The sequence below is a fragment of the Temnothorax nylanderi genome, unplaced genomic scaffold (genome assembly GCF_030848795.1).
Source record: "Temnothorax nylanderi isolate EJ_2023f unplaced genomic scaffold, tnyl_v1.0 TNYL_tig0242_pilon, whole genome shotgun sequence".
In the NCBI taxonomy this organism is placed as follows: domain Eukaryota; kingdom Metazoa; phylum Arthropoda; class Insecta; order Hymenoptera; family Formicidae; genus Temnothorax; species Temnothorax nylanderi.
Genome location: NW_027249304.1, coordinates 257,084 through 276,732, shown reverse-complemented (window position 1 = coordinate 276,732; position 19,649 = coordinate 257,084). Strand labels below are relative to the sequence as shown.

Below are 19,649 nucleotides of genomic sequence, written 5' to 3'. Positions count from 1 at the left end.
ACATTAAAAATAATTTTTAATAACTTCATTATAATATAAATGAGACTATTCGATGTTTAATATAATAAACTTTGTTTGTAAATGATTTAAGAAGTAAATTTTCAGAAATATTTTGCAAAAATAATGATATTTCGAAATGCTGCGTTTGTCACAGTGGATCCCACGCGTGGGGTCGATTGAGCCATAGCGTAGGGTACACTGTGACATGTAATGTGAAAGGTAGGTTACCTTGTGACACGTAGAAGAGATCTGTTTAAATCCTGTTTATTACAAATCTTTGGTCAATTGAAAAACCAAGACTGTGCTAGAGAACCAATTTATCAATAATCGTGTCATATTTGTTTCATCAGATGACCTAAGAAATTGAAAACTGAAAACAAAGTCCTATAACCTCACTTTTTGTCGTAACCTAGCAGAGATCAACGAATATTGCCTCACAGCGACTCGATTACATGTGATCTGTAAATAAAGGGTGAAAAAAAGAGAAAATGAAAGTGTAGATATGATTATCGATGGAAATTATTTCATTTTATAGGAAAATTTAGGCACTAACATTTACTATTCCGCGATCGAAACACACTACGGAAACTCGCGCTGTCACGTAGGTAGGTTAGATAGTTCTGTAAGCGTGGCACAGAGGACCCCATCAACCTGCGTCACATTGGACCCCACTGAACATCGATATTATTTATCGTAAATATTTCAGATACAGAACAATTAAACGTTTTTGTGCGCACGTTGGTATTGAACCTAGATCCCGACGAACGTCTTATGAATTTTTTTTTAACTGTAGAATCCCTAGAAATCCATACCCTAAGAGCACAGTTGACGGAAAGTCGACGGCAAGTCGACTTTTATAAGTCGACTTCTAGTCGACTTCTAAAAATGGCGGAAAGTCGACTAAAAGTCGACTTCTAAATAGTCGACTTCTAAAAATGGCGGAAAGTCGACTAAAAATCGACTTCTAAATAGTCGACTTATAAAAAGACGAAAACAGGTCAAGCGGCGCGTCATGCATCATCAATATGGCGGCGAATCTCGAGGAGGCTGGAGGACCAGAGTGGACCAGAGTTTACGCGAGTGCGAGGAATACGTGCCGCGAGACAGGACACGATAAGACGCCAGATAGTTTTTGCAGGTATGGCGGATCAAGTCGCGAGAAAGGTTTTGCCCGACGAGGTAAAAGAGGATCAGGATAAGGCCAAGTGGAAACATGCTTACAGGTTAGGTATGGTGTGTTATTAATTATCATCGATAATTAAGACCTATTGAATGCGACCTCTCCATTCTGTATCATCTTTCAGAACACCAGAAATGAAGGAACCTGTGTTCATGCATTCTTCGTGCGTTCTACGGAAAATCAGTCCGGAATAGGTGGTTTATAAAGAGGTGTACGAAACGAATAAGATGTACATGCGAGGTGTCACGGTGATAGAACCCGAATGATTGCCGAAATTCGCCCATGCTATGCCATCTTAGTGAACCATTGGTTGATCCACCGCCAAGGTATTTTTATCACAATTGTTGCTTTATAATGTTTTTTCTACTTATTTATAAAGATATTTATAGATATAATCAATGAACCGGGAGGATCATTTGCCGCGTGTCTGGTACATTCGGTAAGGCCGAATGGGCACTACCATCGATGGATATAGAGCATCCGTGGACGGTGTCAAGTGGTTAGCGTATTTCTTCTTGGAGGGTCAAGTGTGCCCTAAGCTGAAACGATTTGTCCTGTCGCTGCTGACGACACCTGGGAGCATCACCAAGTCATGGGCCAGGTAAATCGTTATTCTATCTCCTTTCGATTTCACGTTGATTCATCGAATAGATTACATCAATTCAATACGATTTTTTCAGGTTGATACCACGCACTCAAGCAATAGTACAAACGCTGCAGTCGCAGGGAGTCGTGTCCAAACACAAACTGCTAGAAATCTGAGGTTCGGATAAAAAATGTGAGATTTTAATTTATAAAATAATATTTAGATATTATCATAGACTTCTATACAATACTAGACCGCTGACAGACATCTCGGCCGTGATGCTTGCCGCCATGTTGATTTTAGTCAAGATATGCTATACTACTATTCTATACAAGTGGTTTTATACAAGATTTCTATACAATAGTTTGGCATATACAGAATGTCCAAAAGAAAGGGTTTAATACTACAGGAGTAGTGGTTCGATTTCGGCATCCAAGTACGCTACACGTCGAAGGCATGACTTACAAACTTATTGATAACATGTACCAATATTTAACACAAAAACATTCGCCTGCTTCGTTATGTACTGTAATAACGAATGCAGATAAACGCACATCATGAGCAACTGAACACCCGATAGTGACTTATTGTTAATTCAATATGGCCGCACCCTTCACTAACACTTGCACCTTGCACTCGCATCAGCTTTTCGGCAGTGCGTCCATAGATGTTAGTGGTTTAGTATAAAAGTCTGTGGATATTATATATTTATAATAATATATATATATATATATATATAAAACAATATTATTATATATTTACAACATTATGATAATAATATGATATATATTTATATAGCTAATTTTGCATATTGTTTCGCGATTAACGCTGGAATGTTTTAATTTTAGTTCTGTTATTGTCAGCTTACCAGAAGTGGCTGCCGGAATCCGCGCACGCAGAAGTGGCACAGATATGGCCGCCTTGTAATTAAGAATAAAACATTAGGATTGTAATTATACAGTTTTTTAGATAATTAAATTATTTTATATATGAAAAAAAATCGAAATGCATCAGTTTTAGCCCTCCAGCAAGGGGTCGATTGTGTATCTTGAAATAATGAGGTAAAAATTACAAAAGTGAGAAAATTCATTAGCGTATCTACGATTTTATTTATCAAAATCTAATAAAATCTGTTAACTTTTGTTATTTTTACCTCGTTTCAAGATACACAATCGACCTCCAGACGTACGCGGCGGTTTATTTTATCGACTTTAAAAGTTGGCGGGAAGTCGAATTTTCGTCATGACGGGAAGTCGACTTTTCATCATGACGGGAAGTCGACTTTAAGTCGGTGGTTTTTGCGACATTCGCCGACTTCAAGTCGACTTCAAGTCGACTTTCGTCCTTAAAAATGTCGACTTCTCTGCCAAGTCAGTTTCGGTAGAAGTCGACTTCAAGTCGACTTAAAGTCGACTTTTTGCTCTTAGGGTACATATCAAACAGTTATGACAAGTAAAAATTTACTTTGCAAGGCTCCAATTACATATCTGCCTTTAACTAAAGTATATATGCTTATTTCGGCATAATTTTTTGATGGAAGTTATATGTTTTGAAAACGAAAGTTTTCATACCCACCGTCACTATTTTGCAGAACGTTAATACAGAAAACTTGCACTGTCACATTGGACCCCGTGGCTCAAGGGAGCCCACTCTCCCCTACTTACGCAGTACTATCCAAGTAGAACAAAAAGTCAAGATGATATCAAAATAACGTCATATTGATAGTTTAGTGTGTTAATTTAGTATTTTATTAATTTAGTATTTCCAAGATACGTTACGAAAAAATAGTACTAGCAATCAGTACTCAGTACTGAGTGATCAGTACTCGTAGTATTGACAGTATTAGTATGTTAATACTTATGAATATTGCAGAATGGTCAGTACTGTGCCTATTAGTTTCTTACAGTACTGGTAGTACTATCATGATAGTACTCTGAATATTAATCTGATAAAGTACTGACCACTTCAATACTTTGAAGTACTAATGAGTATTATTGCTTGTAGTACTGCCAGTACTGTAAGCACTGACAGACTGCAGTACATTCTGCAGTATTCATGAGTATTAACATACTAATACTCTCAATACTACGAGTACTGATCACTTAGTACTGAGTACTGATTGCTAGTACTACTTTTTCGTAAGGGTGCACTAACCATTGCATGGCTTGTTATCATTGATCATTTAACTCGCTTTACATGTGTCGACGTAGAATTCATGTTCTTTTGCTTTAGAGGCAGGGCCCGTATTCCGTTCCTACCTACCAACTGTCAGTTCGATAAGCGTCGTTGCGCAGGTTTTTCATATCGTGTAAAAGCTGCGTCGACACCGTTAAAGCGGAACAGAATACGGCCCCAGGGCGTTTTTATTTAAATGATGGTCGAAAATCATTGCATTGTTTTTCCAGGTTACATGTGCAAGCAAGTCCTTAAAAAATATAAATCCTGCTCGGCGTGTGAAGAAGCCGTGAGATTGGAGACCAGCTGCGGATCCTCGGAGTCGCAACTGGTTCAAATAAAATCACGCGGTGGTCTGATTCACGCAAATCTCCATTTCTTTAATCCGTCATATTAAAGCGTCGTTTGCAAAATATTGCTCTTGTGCTGACGTCTTCGATGTAACTCTCGATGAAGTACTTGATTCTTACACCTTCACGTTTCCCTGTAAAGAACATGCATCTGAAATCCTGTCCTATGCAATAGTTTACTATATACGACTAAGAATGAGGCAAAACGCTCACCAAGAAAATTTAAAACTGAAAAAAAATTTGTTGTTAAGAAAAAATTGTCCAAATTGACTAATGAATATAAGGTGCTTACGTAAGCGAAACGTAAGCACCTTATTCATTAGTCAATTATATGACAGTCATATATCGCTACGCAATATTACGTGCTTTGACCCTAACTCAATAATATCATCGTTTCTTACCTTGCAATACTTTCTTGCATGCAGCCAAACACTGTCCATTTCAACTTCGAAATACCTGTGAAAAATAAAATAAAATGGCAAAAATTGAAGGATTGATTTATATTTTCTCTCGTATCTACTTGATTTTAAAAAATAAAATACCTGCAAGAATTTTAAAAATAAAATAAAAGGAGATAAAATAAAAGAGTTGATTTTTATTCGTTATACTTACTTTGAATTGACAATCTGGAATACCCACAAAAATAAAAGAAAAAGGATAAAAATAAACATATAAAAAGATATTTTTATTTGTTCTTAATTTTCAGAATAAAAACTCGTATTTATTTTATATACATATTTCATTAATTTATAGTCTTAAATTATTTAAAGCATTATTATTTATTACATTGCTTTGTGAAAAGATTAAAAAAAAACTTAAGGGCACGGAGATTCGAACCCATAATGTCGAGACTACGAAGTTGACACAAATCCACTCCGCCAAATTTCATATGACAGATATCCCCCCCGGCCTCCGGCGTCCCTCGCCGCCGCGCGAACATCGATCGCAACGACTCTAGTGGCTATTAGATAACTTAAAAACAACTTCACTAAGCGACCTACCCCCACCACTGAAGTTTCCAGACCTGTATGTAAGACCGTGTCTTCGACAAGCTAGCTTTGAGATTTTTCTCGTGAATTACGATTGTGCACGTCGTTCACATATACCCTAATGTAAAACTGACCAACTTTGAATGCTTATATTTCCGTAATTACGTGGTAAAAAATCGTGAATTAATTCCTGATCACGTATAATGCCCTATAGAATAACATAGTTTAATGCCAATAAAAAATCTTTGTTTTCGCTAATGCACTAGCTACCTTAAGTAATGTCTTAAGATGCTAATACGGCTCTGTTAAGATTGGTTCATAACATCTTACGATTGTACTTAAGACGGTCTTAAATATAAGATCTGACTATGAATACCGGCCTAAGGGCCATTCTACAATACGTCGCAAACGATGGCAACTGCTAGTTGAAAAGTGTTATTTCCATGTTGCGCTTGTTAATTGCGATTGTCAAAAGAGAGTTGGCGAACTTTTAACTTTTTTGGCGACAGTAACTGGCAATCGGCAATCAGAAATAACACTTTTTAACTGACAGTTGCCATCGTTTGCGACGTATTGTAGAACCGGCTTAAAGAAATAGCGGAACGGAATTGAAACGGAATTACTTTGATTGGCTAATATCCCATCTTGAAAGCTCCCACTCGGAAATTAACCAATCAGAGAGATTTCATTTTAATTCCGTTCCGCTATTTCTCTTTCCATGGGGATGCAGCCTTAGGGTGCGGTCCCATGGACTGATATTTTCCGCGTACGTGTATCGCGTAACCAATCAGAGACGTTCCGCGTTTTCTGTTACGCAGAATTGAATGTCCTTAATGCACATGGTATGTATATACATAAAACGGCAGCAGCGTATCGCGTTTAACCAATGATATTTTTCTATTCTGTTAAAACATTACTAAATGTTGCAGTTGATTGGTTACGCGAGTATTTATTACGCAAATTTTGTGTCCATGTGAACGATGAAATCAGAATATCACGTAAATGCATATAGTCCAAGATCCCAGGGCTCCCAGACGTAACTTATTTTATGAAAGACAAAATGTGGGACATTGAGTAGTGTTATATGAACTTTGAATACCTGCGTACTTGCAAAGGTGGTTAGACGGCCGATTTACAGGTACCAGGTGAGAAAGGTAAGTAAAAATAGGACTAACTTAACTTAAATTCTGACGGCTGATTTTTATATATACTTTATAAAATATTATTACAAAATAATATTCAACACTGCCAGACACTTTCCGCCGGCCATAACTTCCGCCAGACGCTTTAAAGCTCCCAATAAAAAAAATGAACTTTACTTACATTCTGACGCTTGATTTTTATATATGTTACTTAGGGGACTATTTCAAAACTATATGTGCTTAGCCAGACAAATCGTAAGGGCCAAACATCCCCCCCAGACACCAAAAACATTCAGCCGTGAGTATGAGCGCGAGGGTACTATGCACGCGTTTTAGAGCGAGTGAGATATCTATGTGAACTGATTTGTTTTTTTTGTGAATAATAAGTTAATTATCAATAATTATTCATTTAAAAGTATTTTACTGTCCCTTAATCGTCCTAATCATCATCGTTAGGGTCACACAATGTAGCTGCACACAATGTCCTTCAGAATTAGATGAAGCCGGTTTGAGTAACTCAGCTGGCTCAGGTATTACAATAGGCTCAGGTAAAATACTAGTTGCTGGATTTGAGGTGGATGCTGTAGATGGATCTTCAACTACAGAAATAGCATGCGTATGCGCTTGTGTAGTACAATGAAAGTAAGCTTCCCCCGCACGCACACATATTACATCATACATAATATTTATATAATATGTAATAATAGTTATTGTATTATTTTTTTAGGATTATTATTATTTATTATTATTATTATTATTATTATTGTATTTTATTATATTTACGTTTTGACATTAATATTTCTTTATGAATTTTATTTTAGGTTATGTACGCAGTTTTTTATGTTTTTATTGGTTTAATTATTAGTATATCAACAATAAATATGCATCCCTTACTTGCACTGTGTGCTCGCCTCTGCATATGAAATAAAACAAAAATTTGTTGCGGCCACTTTCGACACCCTATATCTCGAATACTACCCGTCTTAAAAATTTAACCCAAAGACCAACGGGAAGCTTACATCATGTATAATGAGATTTGAAACTTACGCCGACCGCAAAAATTTCGAAATAAATTTTTTCGACAATATTTAAATCATTAAAAATTACGGTAAACTGAGGAAAAAAGAGCAACATTATTCTAGCATCTGTTGTTGGTATAATTGTTGGTCACATATTAATGCCGAATATACTGTTTTTCAGGAAATTTTATAAGCTTCAAATTTGGTCTGAAGCATTTTGTACGTATCTCTCATAGAAACTGAGAAAATTACAAAAAAGAGGCAAACCCCATTTTTTTACGAAAACTCTTAAGAAAGGCATAATTGAAATGACAATTCTTTAAAAACTTTCATTTCAAAACCGGTTCCACTGCAGGATCACATACATATGCATATAAACTTTTGAAACCCTTACGGAAAGAAACTACAGCCAGTAAATATTACACTTGTGTAGTTACTACAGGACCACCTGTAGTTATCACAGAAAGGAACACAATAATCTGTAGTTATTACACGCTGTAATTACTTAGTGCGTGAAATCCCTGTAATATGGAATACACGTCTAATCATGAAGGGTGAAATCCACTACACGTGTAATCCACTATATATGTAATATACTACACGTGTGGTAAGTGACTTGTGTAGTAGACTACTCGTGTAATCCATTATATGTGTAATATACTACACGTGTGGTAAGTGACTTGTGTAGTAGACTACACATGTAATCTACAAAATGTGTAATACACTACTACACATGTGTATTAAACGTAATGCTACCAGTAATCCATTAAATTTGAAATAGCGAGTCTTATCATATATGGAGGGGTAAAAACCACAGTGGTGTAAGTCAAATTTTTAAAAATATTTTCTCGTGTGCATAGATGCAATTTATATATTGTACAGATTGCATCTATGCACACGAGAAAATATTTTTAAAAATTTGAGTTACACCACTGTGGTTTTTACCCCTCCACCTCCATATATAGTATACTTTTACTTCAATGCAGCTGTATATATATAAATTATTTCTATAAATATTGTTTGAAATTTATTAGATTTAATGTATCACTTTTTAACCACATTTTATTATTTTTTAATTTCATATTTTATAAGTAATTTCATAATGAGCCGGCACTGGTTTCTGACATTCACCCGACTTTAAGAAATATTATATCATATATCCAATTTAAAATTTTATTACTCTTTTTAAACTGAATTTGTTTCTTAAGATGATTTTTGAAAAATTATATATTTGTGCTGGTTATGACATATGTAGACTATATATAACACTTACATCAAATTAAGAAGTAGTCTACCACGTAAGGCAGTTGGCTCACGATCCAGAGGTCCCGAGGTCCCGAGTTCGAATCCCACCAAGGTGAGTGTGTTTTTCAAATACAAGAAAATATTTATAATCATAGACTGCATCTTAAGAAACAAATTTAGTTATAAAAAAGTAATAAAACTAAGGAAAAAATAATTTTTTTTATGCCGGGTGAATATCGGAAATCAGTGTCCTCTAGTATTAAGAGGACTGCAATCTTGTAGTCCTGTAATCCTGTAATATTTTCCTGTAATCCGAGCGTATAGTACGAAAATATTACAGTATATTACAATACTTCAGTCTGTAATTTTGTGTAATACTTTTATGTAGTTCCTGTAATATAATTTTCTGTAATCCGCTGTAGTTTCTTTCCGTAAGGGAAAAATGTCGATATTATTTTTTCTAAAGTATTTTTATGTCATGTTTTGTAAAAAAAAACTATAAATTATTAAGAAATTTTTAACATAAACAAATATTTAAAAGGCTATATCTCTAGAAGTATTTATCACAGAAGGTCAAATAAAAAATCATTTTAAAGATAATTTAATAAACTTCAAGAAACATGTGTATTTTTTTAAAAAAGATAACTCGGAAGTCCGCCATTTTGAGAAGTGTACCTAAAAACCGTTTCTTTTACGGATATCAAAAATACTATTAGTCGTATGCAAATCGGTCAAAAACCAAAATAATGAAAATTTAATAACCTTTCTATTTGATTTTAACAATTTTTTACGTAGGACTACCCATTTCCGACTTATATTGCGAGGAAATATTTATTCTCATAATTTCCAAAAGTCAAAATTTCATTTAAACCGTAATATTTCCAAAAATATTAGTCGCGCGGTATAACATAAATAATGCATTTTGTAGGTAATTTAATTCTCTTTCACTTTCATTGTATGCATTTTTTACTTTCGGGCAGCCAGAACAGATATTTTGAAAAAACGCTCGAAGAAACAGCTCTTTCCTCATTTGCCCGATGCTTCAAAAAAATCTATCTCGGGAACTAACGGTCGTACGAAGTTCTACAAAAAACCAAATTGCGAGGAATTTTATCAGCTACATTTTCGCTCTGAATGTTCTTTCCCGTGAAACTAATAATTTCCGAGTTATTCGCAAAAAACCCATTTTTGTACTTTTTTTTTCAAGATGGCGCAGCCGGCTCACGCTCTATGTATGGGGACTTTTAGTATGTTTAAAAGAACACTAAAATGAACCTGTATACCAATTTCCAGCTTGCCGGCAATTTTTTCATCCAAAAATCTTAATTTGACTGGGCTAATACAAAAGTCGCGCAAGCCGCAAACTCGCGTAAGGGTGCGGTCACATGAACTAATATTTTCCGCGTAACGCGTATCGCGTAACCAATCAGAAGCGCGAATATGCGTAACAAAAAATGCAAAACGCTTCTAATTGGTTACGCGGTTACGCGTTAGGGTGCGGTTACATGGGCTGATATTTTCCGCGTAACGTGTATCGCGTAACCAATCAGAGACATTCCGCGTTTTCTGTTACGCGGAATTGAATGTCCTTAGTTCACATGAGCCATTTTTTCCGCGTAACGCGTATCGCGTAACCAATCAGATCGTTCATTCTTTTAGAATTTAGAATGTTCCAACAGAAATGTCAAACGTCGTAATTTATTGGTTACGCGATACGCGTTACGCGGAAAAAATGGCCCATGTGAACTAAGGACATTCAATTCCGCGTAACAGTAAACGCGGAATGTCTCTGATTGGTTACGCGATACGCGTTACGCGGAAAATACATGCCATGTGACTCCAACCTAAGGGTGCGGTTACATGGGCTGATATTTTCCGCGTAATAAAGCCGTGATCAGACTACGGATTGGGATTGAGATTGGATTGAAATTTGACCAATTAGAGCAAAGTTCACTAAACTTGAAGTTAGTTTTCTTTAACAAAAAACGAAATAAATACGCTCGATGAAGCAAACAGCTAAACAAATAACAATGGCCAAATTTCGAGCAAAAATAGGTGTTAACATTTATATATTCAAAATACAATAGTACAATCGAATTAGTTTACGTTTCGACCATACTTGGTCTTCTTTCAGTGCCAGACTAGAGTCAAGCTCAACAGGGTCTTCTTTCCCCGCTAATTTTTCCAAGCCCGTTCCCTTGGCAGTGGTTTCGCTAGATAGTAGATAGGGACAGTGGGAATCTCGTTAATCCATTCATGCGCGTCACTAATTAGATGACGAGGCATTTGGCTATTTGTTTCGTTAAAGGCAAAACGACTGCAATATGGACAGTCATTTCAAACCTGCAACGATATTGCAAGGTGGTTTGCTGTCGGTGTTGCAGCCGACACCCTGGAAGTGCTTGAAAGGAGCTGTCTAGCAACTCTCACTCTACTACTCATGCACACACACATTCTTACTACTCGTCCGCTGATGCGGAGGCACCCAACTCTACGTGCCATTCCGATGTGCACCACTAATCGCGGTAATGTTCCGCCCCGGCATATAACGGGTTGTTATGCCGTTAAATCGTTTCCAATTTAGCCATGAGCCCCAGAGGACCCGAGTCGTAAGCGTACGCAGCTGGGCAGGTGTTAGGCCCAAACTACGCAGCTCACCCCCGCTCCTAGGGCTCCAGACACCTCGCCATGAGATCGTAATAGCGGTGAAACGGACATTATTACGCGGCACTCCTGTGCGTTCCGCCACCCGGTCCACCAGATCATCACAAGATCGGTACTTCTCCACCTTGCGGTCATGCGACACCTCCAACGCAGTTTCACTGGATACTACCTGCGCGTCAACGACCACTGCCTCATCACCCTTAACAATGGTCAGGTCGGGCCGCCTCAGGCCGGCAGAGGTCGAATAGGCTAACTCCGCATCGACATGCCATCCTTTCTGCTGTAGGAAGCCACCTACTCGACGGCAAAGGTCGTTATGCCGTAGGATTCTCCCTCCGTGCATGACCTTAAGAGAGTCATAGTTACTCCCGCCGTTTACCCGCGCTTGCTTGAATTTCTTCACGTTGACATTCAGAGCACTGGGCAGAAATCACATTGCGTCAACACCCGCGAGGGCCATCGCAATGCTTTGTTTTAATTATACAGTCGGATTCCCCTAGTCAGTGCCAGTTCTGAGCTGAGCGTTGAATGGCGGCCGAAGAGGACGACCACGACGCGTCGGCTCGCGCCGCCACGGAAGCCTCGCAGCAAGGAAGATCCGCGGGAGGCCAAGGCACGGGACCGAGCTCGGATCCCCGGGACCGGCGCGAGAACGCCGATCGGTTCACCTCGCCCAGGCTCGGCACGTCAGCCAAACCCGCTTCCCGACCAAGCCCGACACGCCCCGCTCCTCAAAGCCAATCCTTATTCCAAAGTTACGGATCCAATTTGCCGACTTCCCTTACCTACATTAGTCTATCGACTAGAGGCTCTTTACCTTGGAGACCTGCTGCGGATAGTTAGTTTTCTTTATTCTGATTGATTAAATTTCAATCCAATCTCAATCCCAATCCGTAGTCTGATCACGGCTTACGCGTATCGCGTAACCAATTAGAAGCGTTTCGCATTTTCGGTTACGCATATTCGCGCTTCTTAGTGTGCGGTTACATGGACTGATATTTTCCGCATATCGCGTAACCAATCAGAGACGTTACGCGTTTTCTGTTAACGCTTGTTTTAAAAAGTTGCGTATTACGCGAGTTTGCGGCTTGCGCGACTTTTGTGTGGTACTCAGCGGTAGAGGCGACATGGAGGCACCTGTAAGTTATTCTTTAGATATTATTATTCTTTAGTTTAGAGTTTATTACAAAAATATGTAAACAGCTGTTTTATTTTCTCTCTTATACTTTTCTTTATTTATTTCTATATTTATTTGTTCTATGTTGGTTTTCTTATTTTGTTTGATGTGTGTTATAGGTTATATTATTTGGTTCTTAATTTGTTAACATAATTATCTTTGTTTACAGCAAATTAAATGTGGATATTGTGGTTGGCTCATGGCACATCAATGCCAAAATATATTACAACATGAATGTTTTAAAGAATATGATGAAAATAAGTACGCTTTGAGCATTGACGAAAATAATGTAGCTACTAGATATATTTATTGACTCCCCTCGGGGTTGCAAGGCGTTTTGTAGGGACGATCCCAACCCTTTACAAAAATAATGTAGCTACTATTGGTATACACTTCTTACATGTATCAATTTGTACATATATTATATGAAATGCAGTATTATAATCAAACTTTTTTTACAGTGAACAGATTAGACGAAGATGAACTATAGGCCACCGTTATACGATTGTTGGCGAGGGGATGAATAATGTTAGGAACACTATTTGACTATTTTACAATGGTTTTACTGCGATAACTATTTCTTTACAAAATTCCGCGTGCGTGTGGCTGCCGCCATGTCTAATAACTCTCTGCCTCAGAACATATACTAAAGAGAAGCGCAAGCTCTTTGTTAGTCGGTGGAAACACGCGATCGACACGCTCCAAGTGGCTTGGCCCTGGTACTACGCGTTATAGATTCTATGTCTATTCGACTCTATATCCATAGCCCGTGATCCGATATACACTGCCAAGTACTGAAAATCTATAATTTACGTTGTATGTAAATTATAGATTTTCAATACTGGTATAGTGTATATCGGAACACGGCCTATATGAGTCGGAAATAATGTAGAAGTGTCATTATGATAAATAAATAAGGGAATGCGCAAAAGAAGAACGAATTAGTTAATATGTATACCATGAAATACATTTTTATTTCACATATTTCCAAACAGCAATGAATACACATGTTATTTTTACATAAGAAGGGTTGTTACAATGTATAAATTGTATAATTGTGAACAATTAATAAATTTGTATAATTATATTATTGACTTTGAAAAAATAAAATGATTATTTGTTCAAAGTGAATAATTGAGAAAAAGCATGTTCGAGAAACCTTAAAAATCAAATGCTATGACCAGAAACCGAAAATAAAAATGACAAATAAACTATAAATAAGATTAAACGTTATCTCATGTTTTCTCGAAATGCAGAAAGTAATACCAGTCGCATTAATATATACTTAAGAGCTATTCAACAATGAGTAATAAACTCCAAAATAATAAATAATACATAACAAAATACATAACTCTGTAATAAATTTGAAAAAAAACCATAGAACTAAATAGTTTGAAAACCTAATACATGAAAAATAAACTAAAATGTAAATGAATGAAACAAAAAGTAAAACTAAATCACAGTGATTTAAATTGCTTGGTTTTTTCGTAATGACCTGAAGTTAGTTGTACCGGTTTTTTCTTATCTTATCCACTCTTAAAAAAGGCGTGTTAAGTCGATAGTCGAATTTATTGTTGCCTTTTTACCGCGATGCTGATTGGTTATCTCGATTGATTGCCGCGCCGTAGCTTGCTTCATCCCGTGAGGGACTGTCATCGCGGAGTGTGTTTTGACAGTTTGAACGTTAGCGTATTGTCGTGTGAGTATAATAGTGTAACGTAGTAAAAATCAAATAATAGTAGTTAAAAGTTAAGTTATAATAAAAAGTATAAAATTTAAAAAGCTAAATAACGCGCGCGCAGCGCGCGTCTGTTAACGGTTGTCATCGAAAAATTTCAGATAAGTTTTAGATAAATTCTATATAATGTTTTTATTATAATTTTTAGTATTTTATTATTTTACATAAGATACTTTGTGTTATCTTCTTATTTCAGTTATTAACGGTTTTCATAAATGTTGCTAACAATGTGTTTTGTGTACAAATGTTTTGTGCATACAACAGTAGTAAAATTACTACTATATAAGGTTATATAAAGATACGTATAAAGAGAGAGAAATATATGCATGGCCGGCAATCTTGAAACCTGATGACGTTTGAGAATATTGAAAAGAGACAGCATATATACGCACGTGTGCGCTCAGTGCAGACAGTGTGTGCAAATTGAAAAGTGTCAAAAAAGAGAAAGAAAGAGAAGTAGACAGGGAGAAAAAGTGAGAGGTAAGCCTTAAAATAATAATTGAACTTATATTATACGTAACACGTCTATGATGAAGTTGATGATAGAGCGTTCGTTCGTAATTTTTTCTTTGTGATTAGATATTACAAAGTTAAAGATGATGAACAAGAGAAAAAGAAGGAGACAAAGAAAAAAAGAGAGAAAGATGGAGGAAAACAGAAGAAAGTAAGTTTTAAAAAAATAATTAAACTTATATTGTGCGTAAATCGTCGACGATATAAAGATGGTGATAGTAATTGTGTTAGTAATTGTGTGTTAGTAATTTTTTTGTTCTCTGTAATTAGATATGACAAAGTTGAGGATGACAAATAAGAGAAAAAGAAGAAAAGTCGAGAGGGACAGAGAGAAAGGAAAAGAAGAAGAAGAAGAAAAAGAAAGAGATATTTGATTTGATATATATTTAATATGCCCAAGCATAGGCTGAAGGGCAAAGATACAAAATGGCAAGATAACGACATAAAAATATCTGTAAGAACTAGCATACATAAACAATAATTTTAAGAGAGAGAGAGAGAGAGAGAGAGAGAGAGAGAGAGAGAGAGAGAGAGAGAGAGAGAGAGAGAGAGAGAGAGAGAGAGAGAGAGAGAGAGAGAGAGAGAGAGAGAGAGAGAGAGAGAGAGAGAGAGAGGAAAAGAGAGGCAAACCTTAAAATAATAATTAGACTTATATTATGCATAATTCGTCTACGATGAAGATGATAATAGCGTGATATTACAAAGTTAAAAATGATTAACAAGAGGAGAAGAAGTAGACAGAGAAAGAAAAAGATAAGGAGAAAAAAAGAAAAAGAAGGAAACAGAGAAAGAGAAAGAGAGAAGGAGGTATGCCTTCAAATAATAATTAAACTTATATTGTACGTAACTCGTCGACGATTAATATTGTGATAGCGTGTTTCTTCATAATTTTTTTTCTCCGTGATTAGATGTGTTTGACAAAGTTAAAGATGACGAACAAGAGAGGGAAAAAGTAGAAGACACAGACAAAGAGAGGGGAAGAGAGGGGGAGAGAGGGGGAGAGGAGAGAGAGAGAAGTTGAGAATTTACCTTTGTAATCAAAGAGATAATAGGCATATTAAAAATTTCGTATATAATGAGTTATATGTATAGTTTCTCTCTTTCATTTTTTGAAGCTTTCAATTAATTATTAAAGGGTATTTCCCATTATAATAGTCGAAATGCCCTCACTTCGCTTTTCGAAAAAAACCTATTGGAACTTATTTGTAAACTAAAAAGAATAACTTCTATTACCCTGCCCGCCTCCCCCTCCTCCCTCTCCTTCCTAGGGTGGCTAAAAACCCCTTTTCTTGTACATTAATTTTTTTTTCGAAAACCTCCTGCTAAAAAAATCTGTAAAAATTTGAGTATATATAGGAGACATACACCAAAATATACCTAAATTTTTTCAGATTTTCTCAAGGTCATCTTCAAGGTAAAAAAAATTCCGAAAAATTTTAAATCGTTATAACATTAAAACAAAAAACCATACATCAAATTTTATTTTTTTAAAATACGTATTCTAATTTGTTCTAAATATACCGATTTTTTAAGTTTCTGTAGGTGCGCCGTCTTCAAAAATGCGAAAAACTGTATTTTTTAGGTTATTTTGCCTTCTATCTCGGGAACGCCGAGGTCGAAATATCTGAAAAAATTTGGGTATAAAAGGGCCATACACCAAAATATACCCAAATTTTTTTAGATTTTTTGAAGGTCATCTTCAAGGTCAAAAAAATTCAAAATAATTCAAAACCGTTATATTTTTAAAGCTAGGAGGGCGGCAACCCCAGATTTTTTTGAAAAAGAAAAGTAAAGTAACGATTATTTGTCAAACTTTTGAAAAAAAAGTGGCAGTTCCTAGTTTTTTGCCTTTCTAAACTTTCTTTTCGACACGAGGAAAGAAAAAGCCTAGAAATAAGTTTGTTTCAGATTGATTCCATATTGTACTGGCTGGAGATAATAAAAGTAATATAAAACAATACAAATATAAAGAACAAAATAATAGAGGCACAGGCAGAAACATGGTGGAAGGAAAACAGGTGTGCTCTTGCGCATCCTTCTCTAATAACCAATGAGTGCGTTGGAACAAGCGGGAGACATTGATGATATTGGTCACGTATATAAAGAATATCTATTATATCCAACATAGCGCTCGCTTGTTCCAGTCCTGCGCATCCCTCTACCGAGCACACCTTGTTTCCTTTCACCATGGGCAGAAAGATACTTCGTAACCTCAGGGTTCGTTCCGAGTTGCGCATGAAACGCATAGACTGCATTACTGTTGCATAGCGCTTCGAAATCGTTCCGTTTTGTCAATGCACATGAAGCGCTTTAGTAATTCGGAACGGTTGTCTGCCCGCTCTGCGCACTAATGCGAATTGAAAAGGGATCAACGCCGTTCTAATCAATGGCTCCTGCCTCATTCGTATGATGTTAGCCGACGACTGACACTTTTTTAAAAAAATTAGTGACATGTTTTTAAAAAAATGTGAAATCGATTGTATTTCGTTTGTAGATTATTGTAGTGCATTTACTTTCGTTTGTTAGTTTATAATTAATTTATAATTAATTATTTAATTGTAGACCATAAAACTAGCCGACATGTATCATAAAATTAAAAAAATAGATGTGGAATCGATTGTATTTCGTTTGTAGATTATTATTGTAGTGCATTCATTTTTGTTTGTTAGTCCATAATTATATTTTAATTAAATATTTGAAGTGTCAGTCGCGGCGGCTAACATCATATGATACATCAACATACTATAAAATAAAAAAAGCTCGTTTGTAGTTAATTGTATTTTGTTTGTAGAGTTTTGTAGTCTCTTTAAATTGTTTATAATTAATAAATACATTTGTTGAACTATGTAGCAGAGGGCAAATCTATCGCAGCAACGAGGGCAATTGATTGTCGGATAGCTACATAGTTCGACAAATGTATTTATTATAAACAATTATTTATTAATTATAAACAATTATTTATTAATTATAAACAATTTAAAGAGACTACAAAACTTTTTAACTTTACTACATTTAAAAATATTTTTAAAATTTTTTCTATATTTTTTAAAAAATAATTTTGCAACTCCATTTAAATACAAAATAATAAAGTACAATAAAATTATATTTTGTTAACTTGGTCAGCGACCTTTCAATTCGGGACTAAATATCGATCAAAAATATACATAGGTAAAATCTAATAAAATTAAAAGTTCATATAACTTTATGTAGGGTTTAGAGAAATGGGAGTACTTTAAAGAGATAGGCTTAAATATGGAATAAATGAGATTGTAAGTAAATGCGAAAACAAAATGTTTATGCAATCAAATACAATTTATTTTGTGGTTTAACATAGTTTGTTCTCTCATTTACCTAACGATTTTACTTATCCTACTATATGAACGTATGTAATAATTGTCAGATATCTCTATGCAACGTACTCAAAATGTTTTGCAAAACATCTCAGAGATGGTAGCAAAATCTCTAGGAGATGTCTATGCAACCTTTCATAAAGGTCTTTGTGACAAAATAGCGGACATTTTCACTATCTAATTGTAAGACATATATGAGACATTTGTGGGATCTTTTTTGTAACGCTTTGCGAAGGTCTCTGAAAGGTATTTGTTGAGTTTTCTGCTGTGTGGGAAGGTTTAGAAAGGCAAAAAACTGGAAACTGCCACTTTTTTTTCAAAAGTTTAACAAATAATCGTTACTTTACTTTTCTTTTTCAAAATAATCTGGGGTTGCCGCCCTCCTAGCTTTGAAAATATAACGGTTTTGAATTATTTTGAATTTTTTTTACCTTGAAGATGACTTTCAAAAAATCTAAAGCAATTTGGGTATATTTTGGTGTATGGCCCCTTTATACCCAAATTTTTTCAGATATTTCAACCTTGGCGTTCCCGAGATAGAAGGCAAAATAACCTAAAAAATACAGTTTTTCGCATTTTTGAAGACGGCGCACCTACAGAAACTTAAAAAAATCGGTTGGTATATTTAGAACAAATTAGAATACGTATTTAAAAAAAATAAAATTCGATGTATGGTTTTTTGTTTTAATGTTATAATGATTTAAAATTTTTCGAAATTTTTTTTACCTTGAAGATGACCTTGAGAAAATCTGAAAAAATTTAGGTATATTTTGGTGTATGTCTCTTATATACTCAAATTTTTACAGATTTTTTAGCAGGAGGTTTTCGAGAAAAAAATTAATGTACAAGAAAAGGGGTTTTTAGCCACCCTAGGAAGGAGAGGGAGGAGGGGGAGGCGGACAGGATGATAGAAGTTATTCTTTTTAGTTTACAAATAAGTTCCAATAGGTTTTTTTCGAAAAGCGGAGTGTGGGCATTTCGACTATTATAATGGGAAATACCCTTTATTTTTCGAGACTTTAAATTAATTATTAAAAATGTATTTATATCTTTTCGAGACATAAAATCAATTTAAATAAAAAGATTTGTTTGTATAAAGTCATTTAAAAGTCATGTTGTTATACAACGTTACATTTTTCATGCATTGTATTCAAGCATTTAAACATTTAAATATTTTAGCATTTACTGCTACGTCAACAAAGATTTCTCTTTTCCTTTTGAATGTATTCAAGATTATTTTCCAGATAAGTTTTATAAAACGTTTTTACTTTTTTTATAATTTTTATTATTCTTAATTTTTTAAGAATGATACTTTGTGTTATATTTTATTTTCAGTGAGAAGTATTTGTTTCCTACCTGTTAACATTGCTTATAACATGTTTTGTGTACAACATATACAAATGTTTTACGATACTGTATAAGGTTATATCTTATACATAGATGGGTCTACGACATAATATGAGATTTAAAGTATTTGGATAAAAAAAAGAAAAGAGTGAAATAACGAAAGAAGGAAGGAAA

General features: G+C 35.3%; 1 protein-coding gene and 1 long non-coding RNA gene across 8 annotated transcripts; both read left to right on the top strand.

Moving 5' to 3' along the window:
- The first annotated feature begins 819 nt into the window (after positions 1-819).
- Positions 820-2,766, top strand: LOC139779799 (probable ATP-dependent RNA helicase DHX37). 7 transcript variants are annotated; one of them, XM_071718279.1, is made up of 5 exons: positions 820-1,228; positions 1,305-1,506; positions 1,570-1,781; positions 1,861-1,943; positions 2,630-2,766. In XM_071718279.1, exons 3-4 carry the CDS (start codon positions 1,630-1,632, stop codon positions 1,940-1,942), a joined length of 234 nt encoding a protein of 77 aa, XP_071574380.1. In that variant the 5' UTR covers positions 820-1,228; positions 1,305-1,506; positions 1,570-1,629; the 3' UTR covers position 1,943; positions 2,630-2,766. The 7 variants fall into 7 exon arrangements, 5 of the variants coding, with proteins under 5 accessions (XP_071574380.1, XP_071574378.1, XP_071574376.1 ...); XM_071718277.1 differs by having other exon boundaries at positions 2,615-2,766; XM_071718275.1 differs by having other exon boundaries at positions 1,861-1,958.
- A 9,651-nt stretch (positions 2,767-12,417) lies between these two features.
- Positions 12,418-13,617, top strand: LOC139779798 (uncharacterized). Its single transcript, XR_011720006.1, has 3 exons — positions 12,418-12,489; positions 12,697-12,912; positions 12,989-13,617. It is a non-coding gene; the product is annotated as an uncharacterized lncRNA (long non-coding RNA).
- Positions 13,618-19,649: the final 6,032 nt, after the last annotated feature.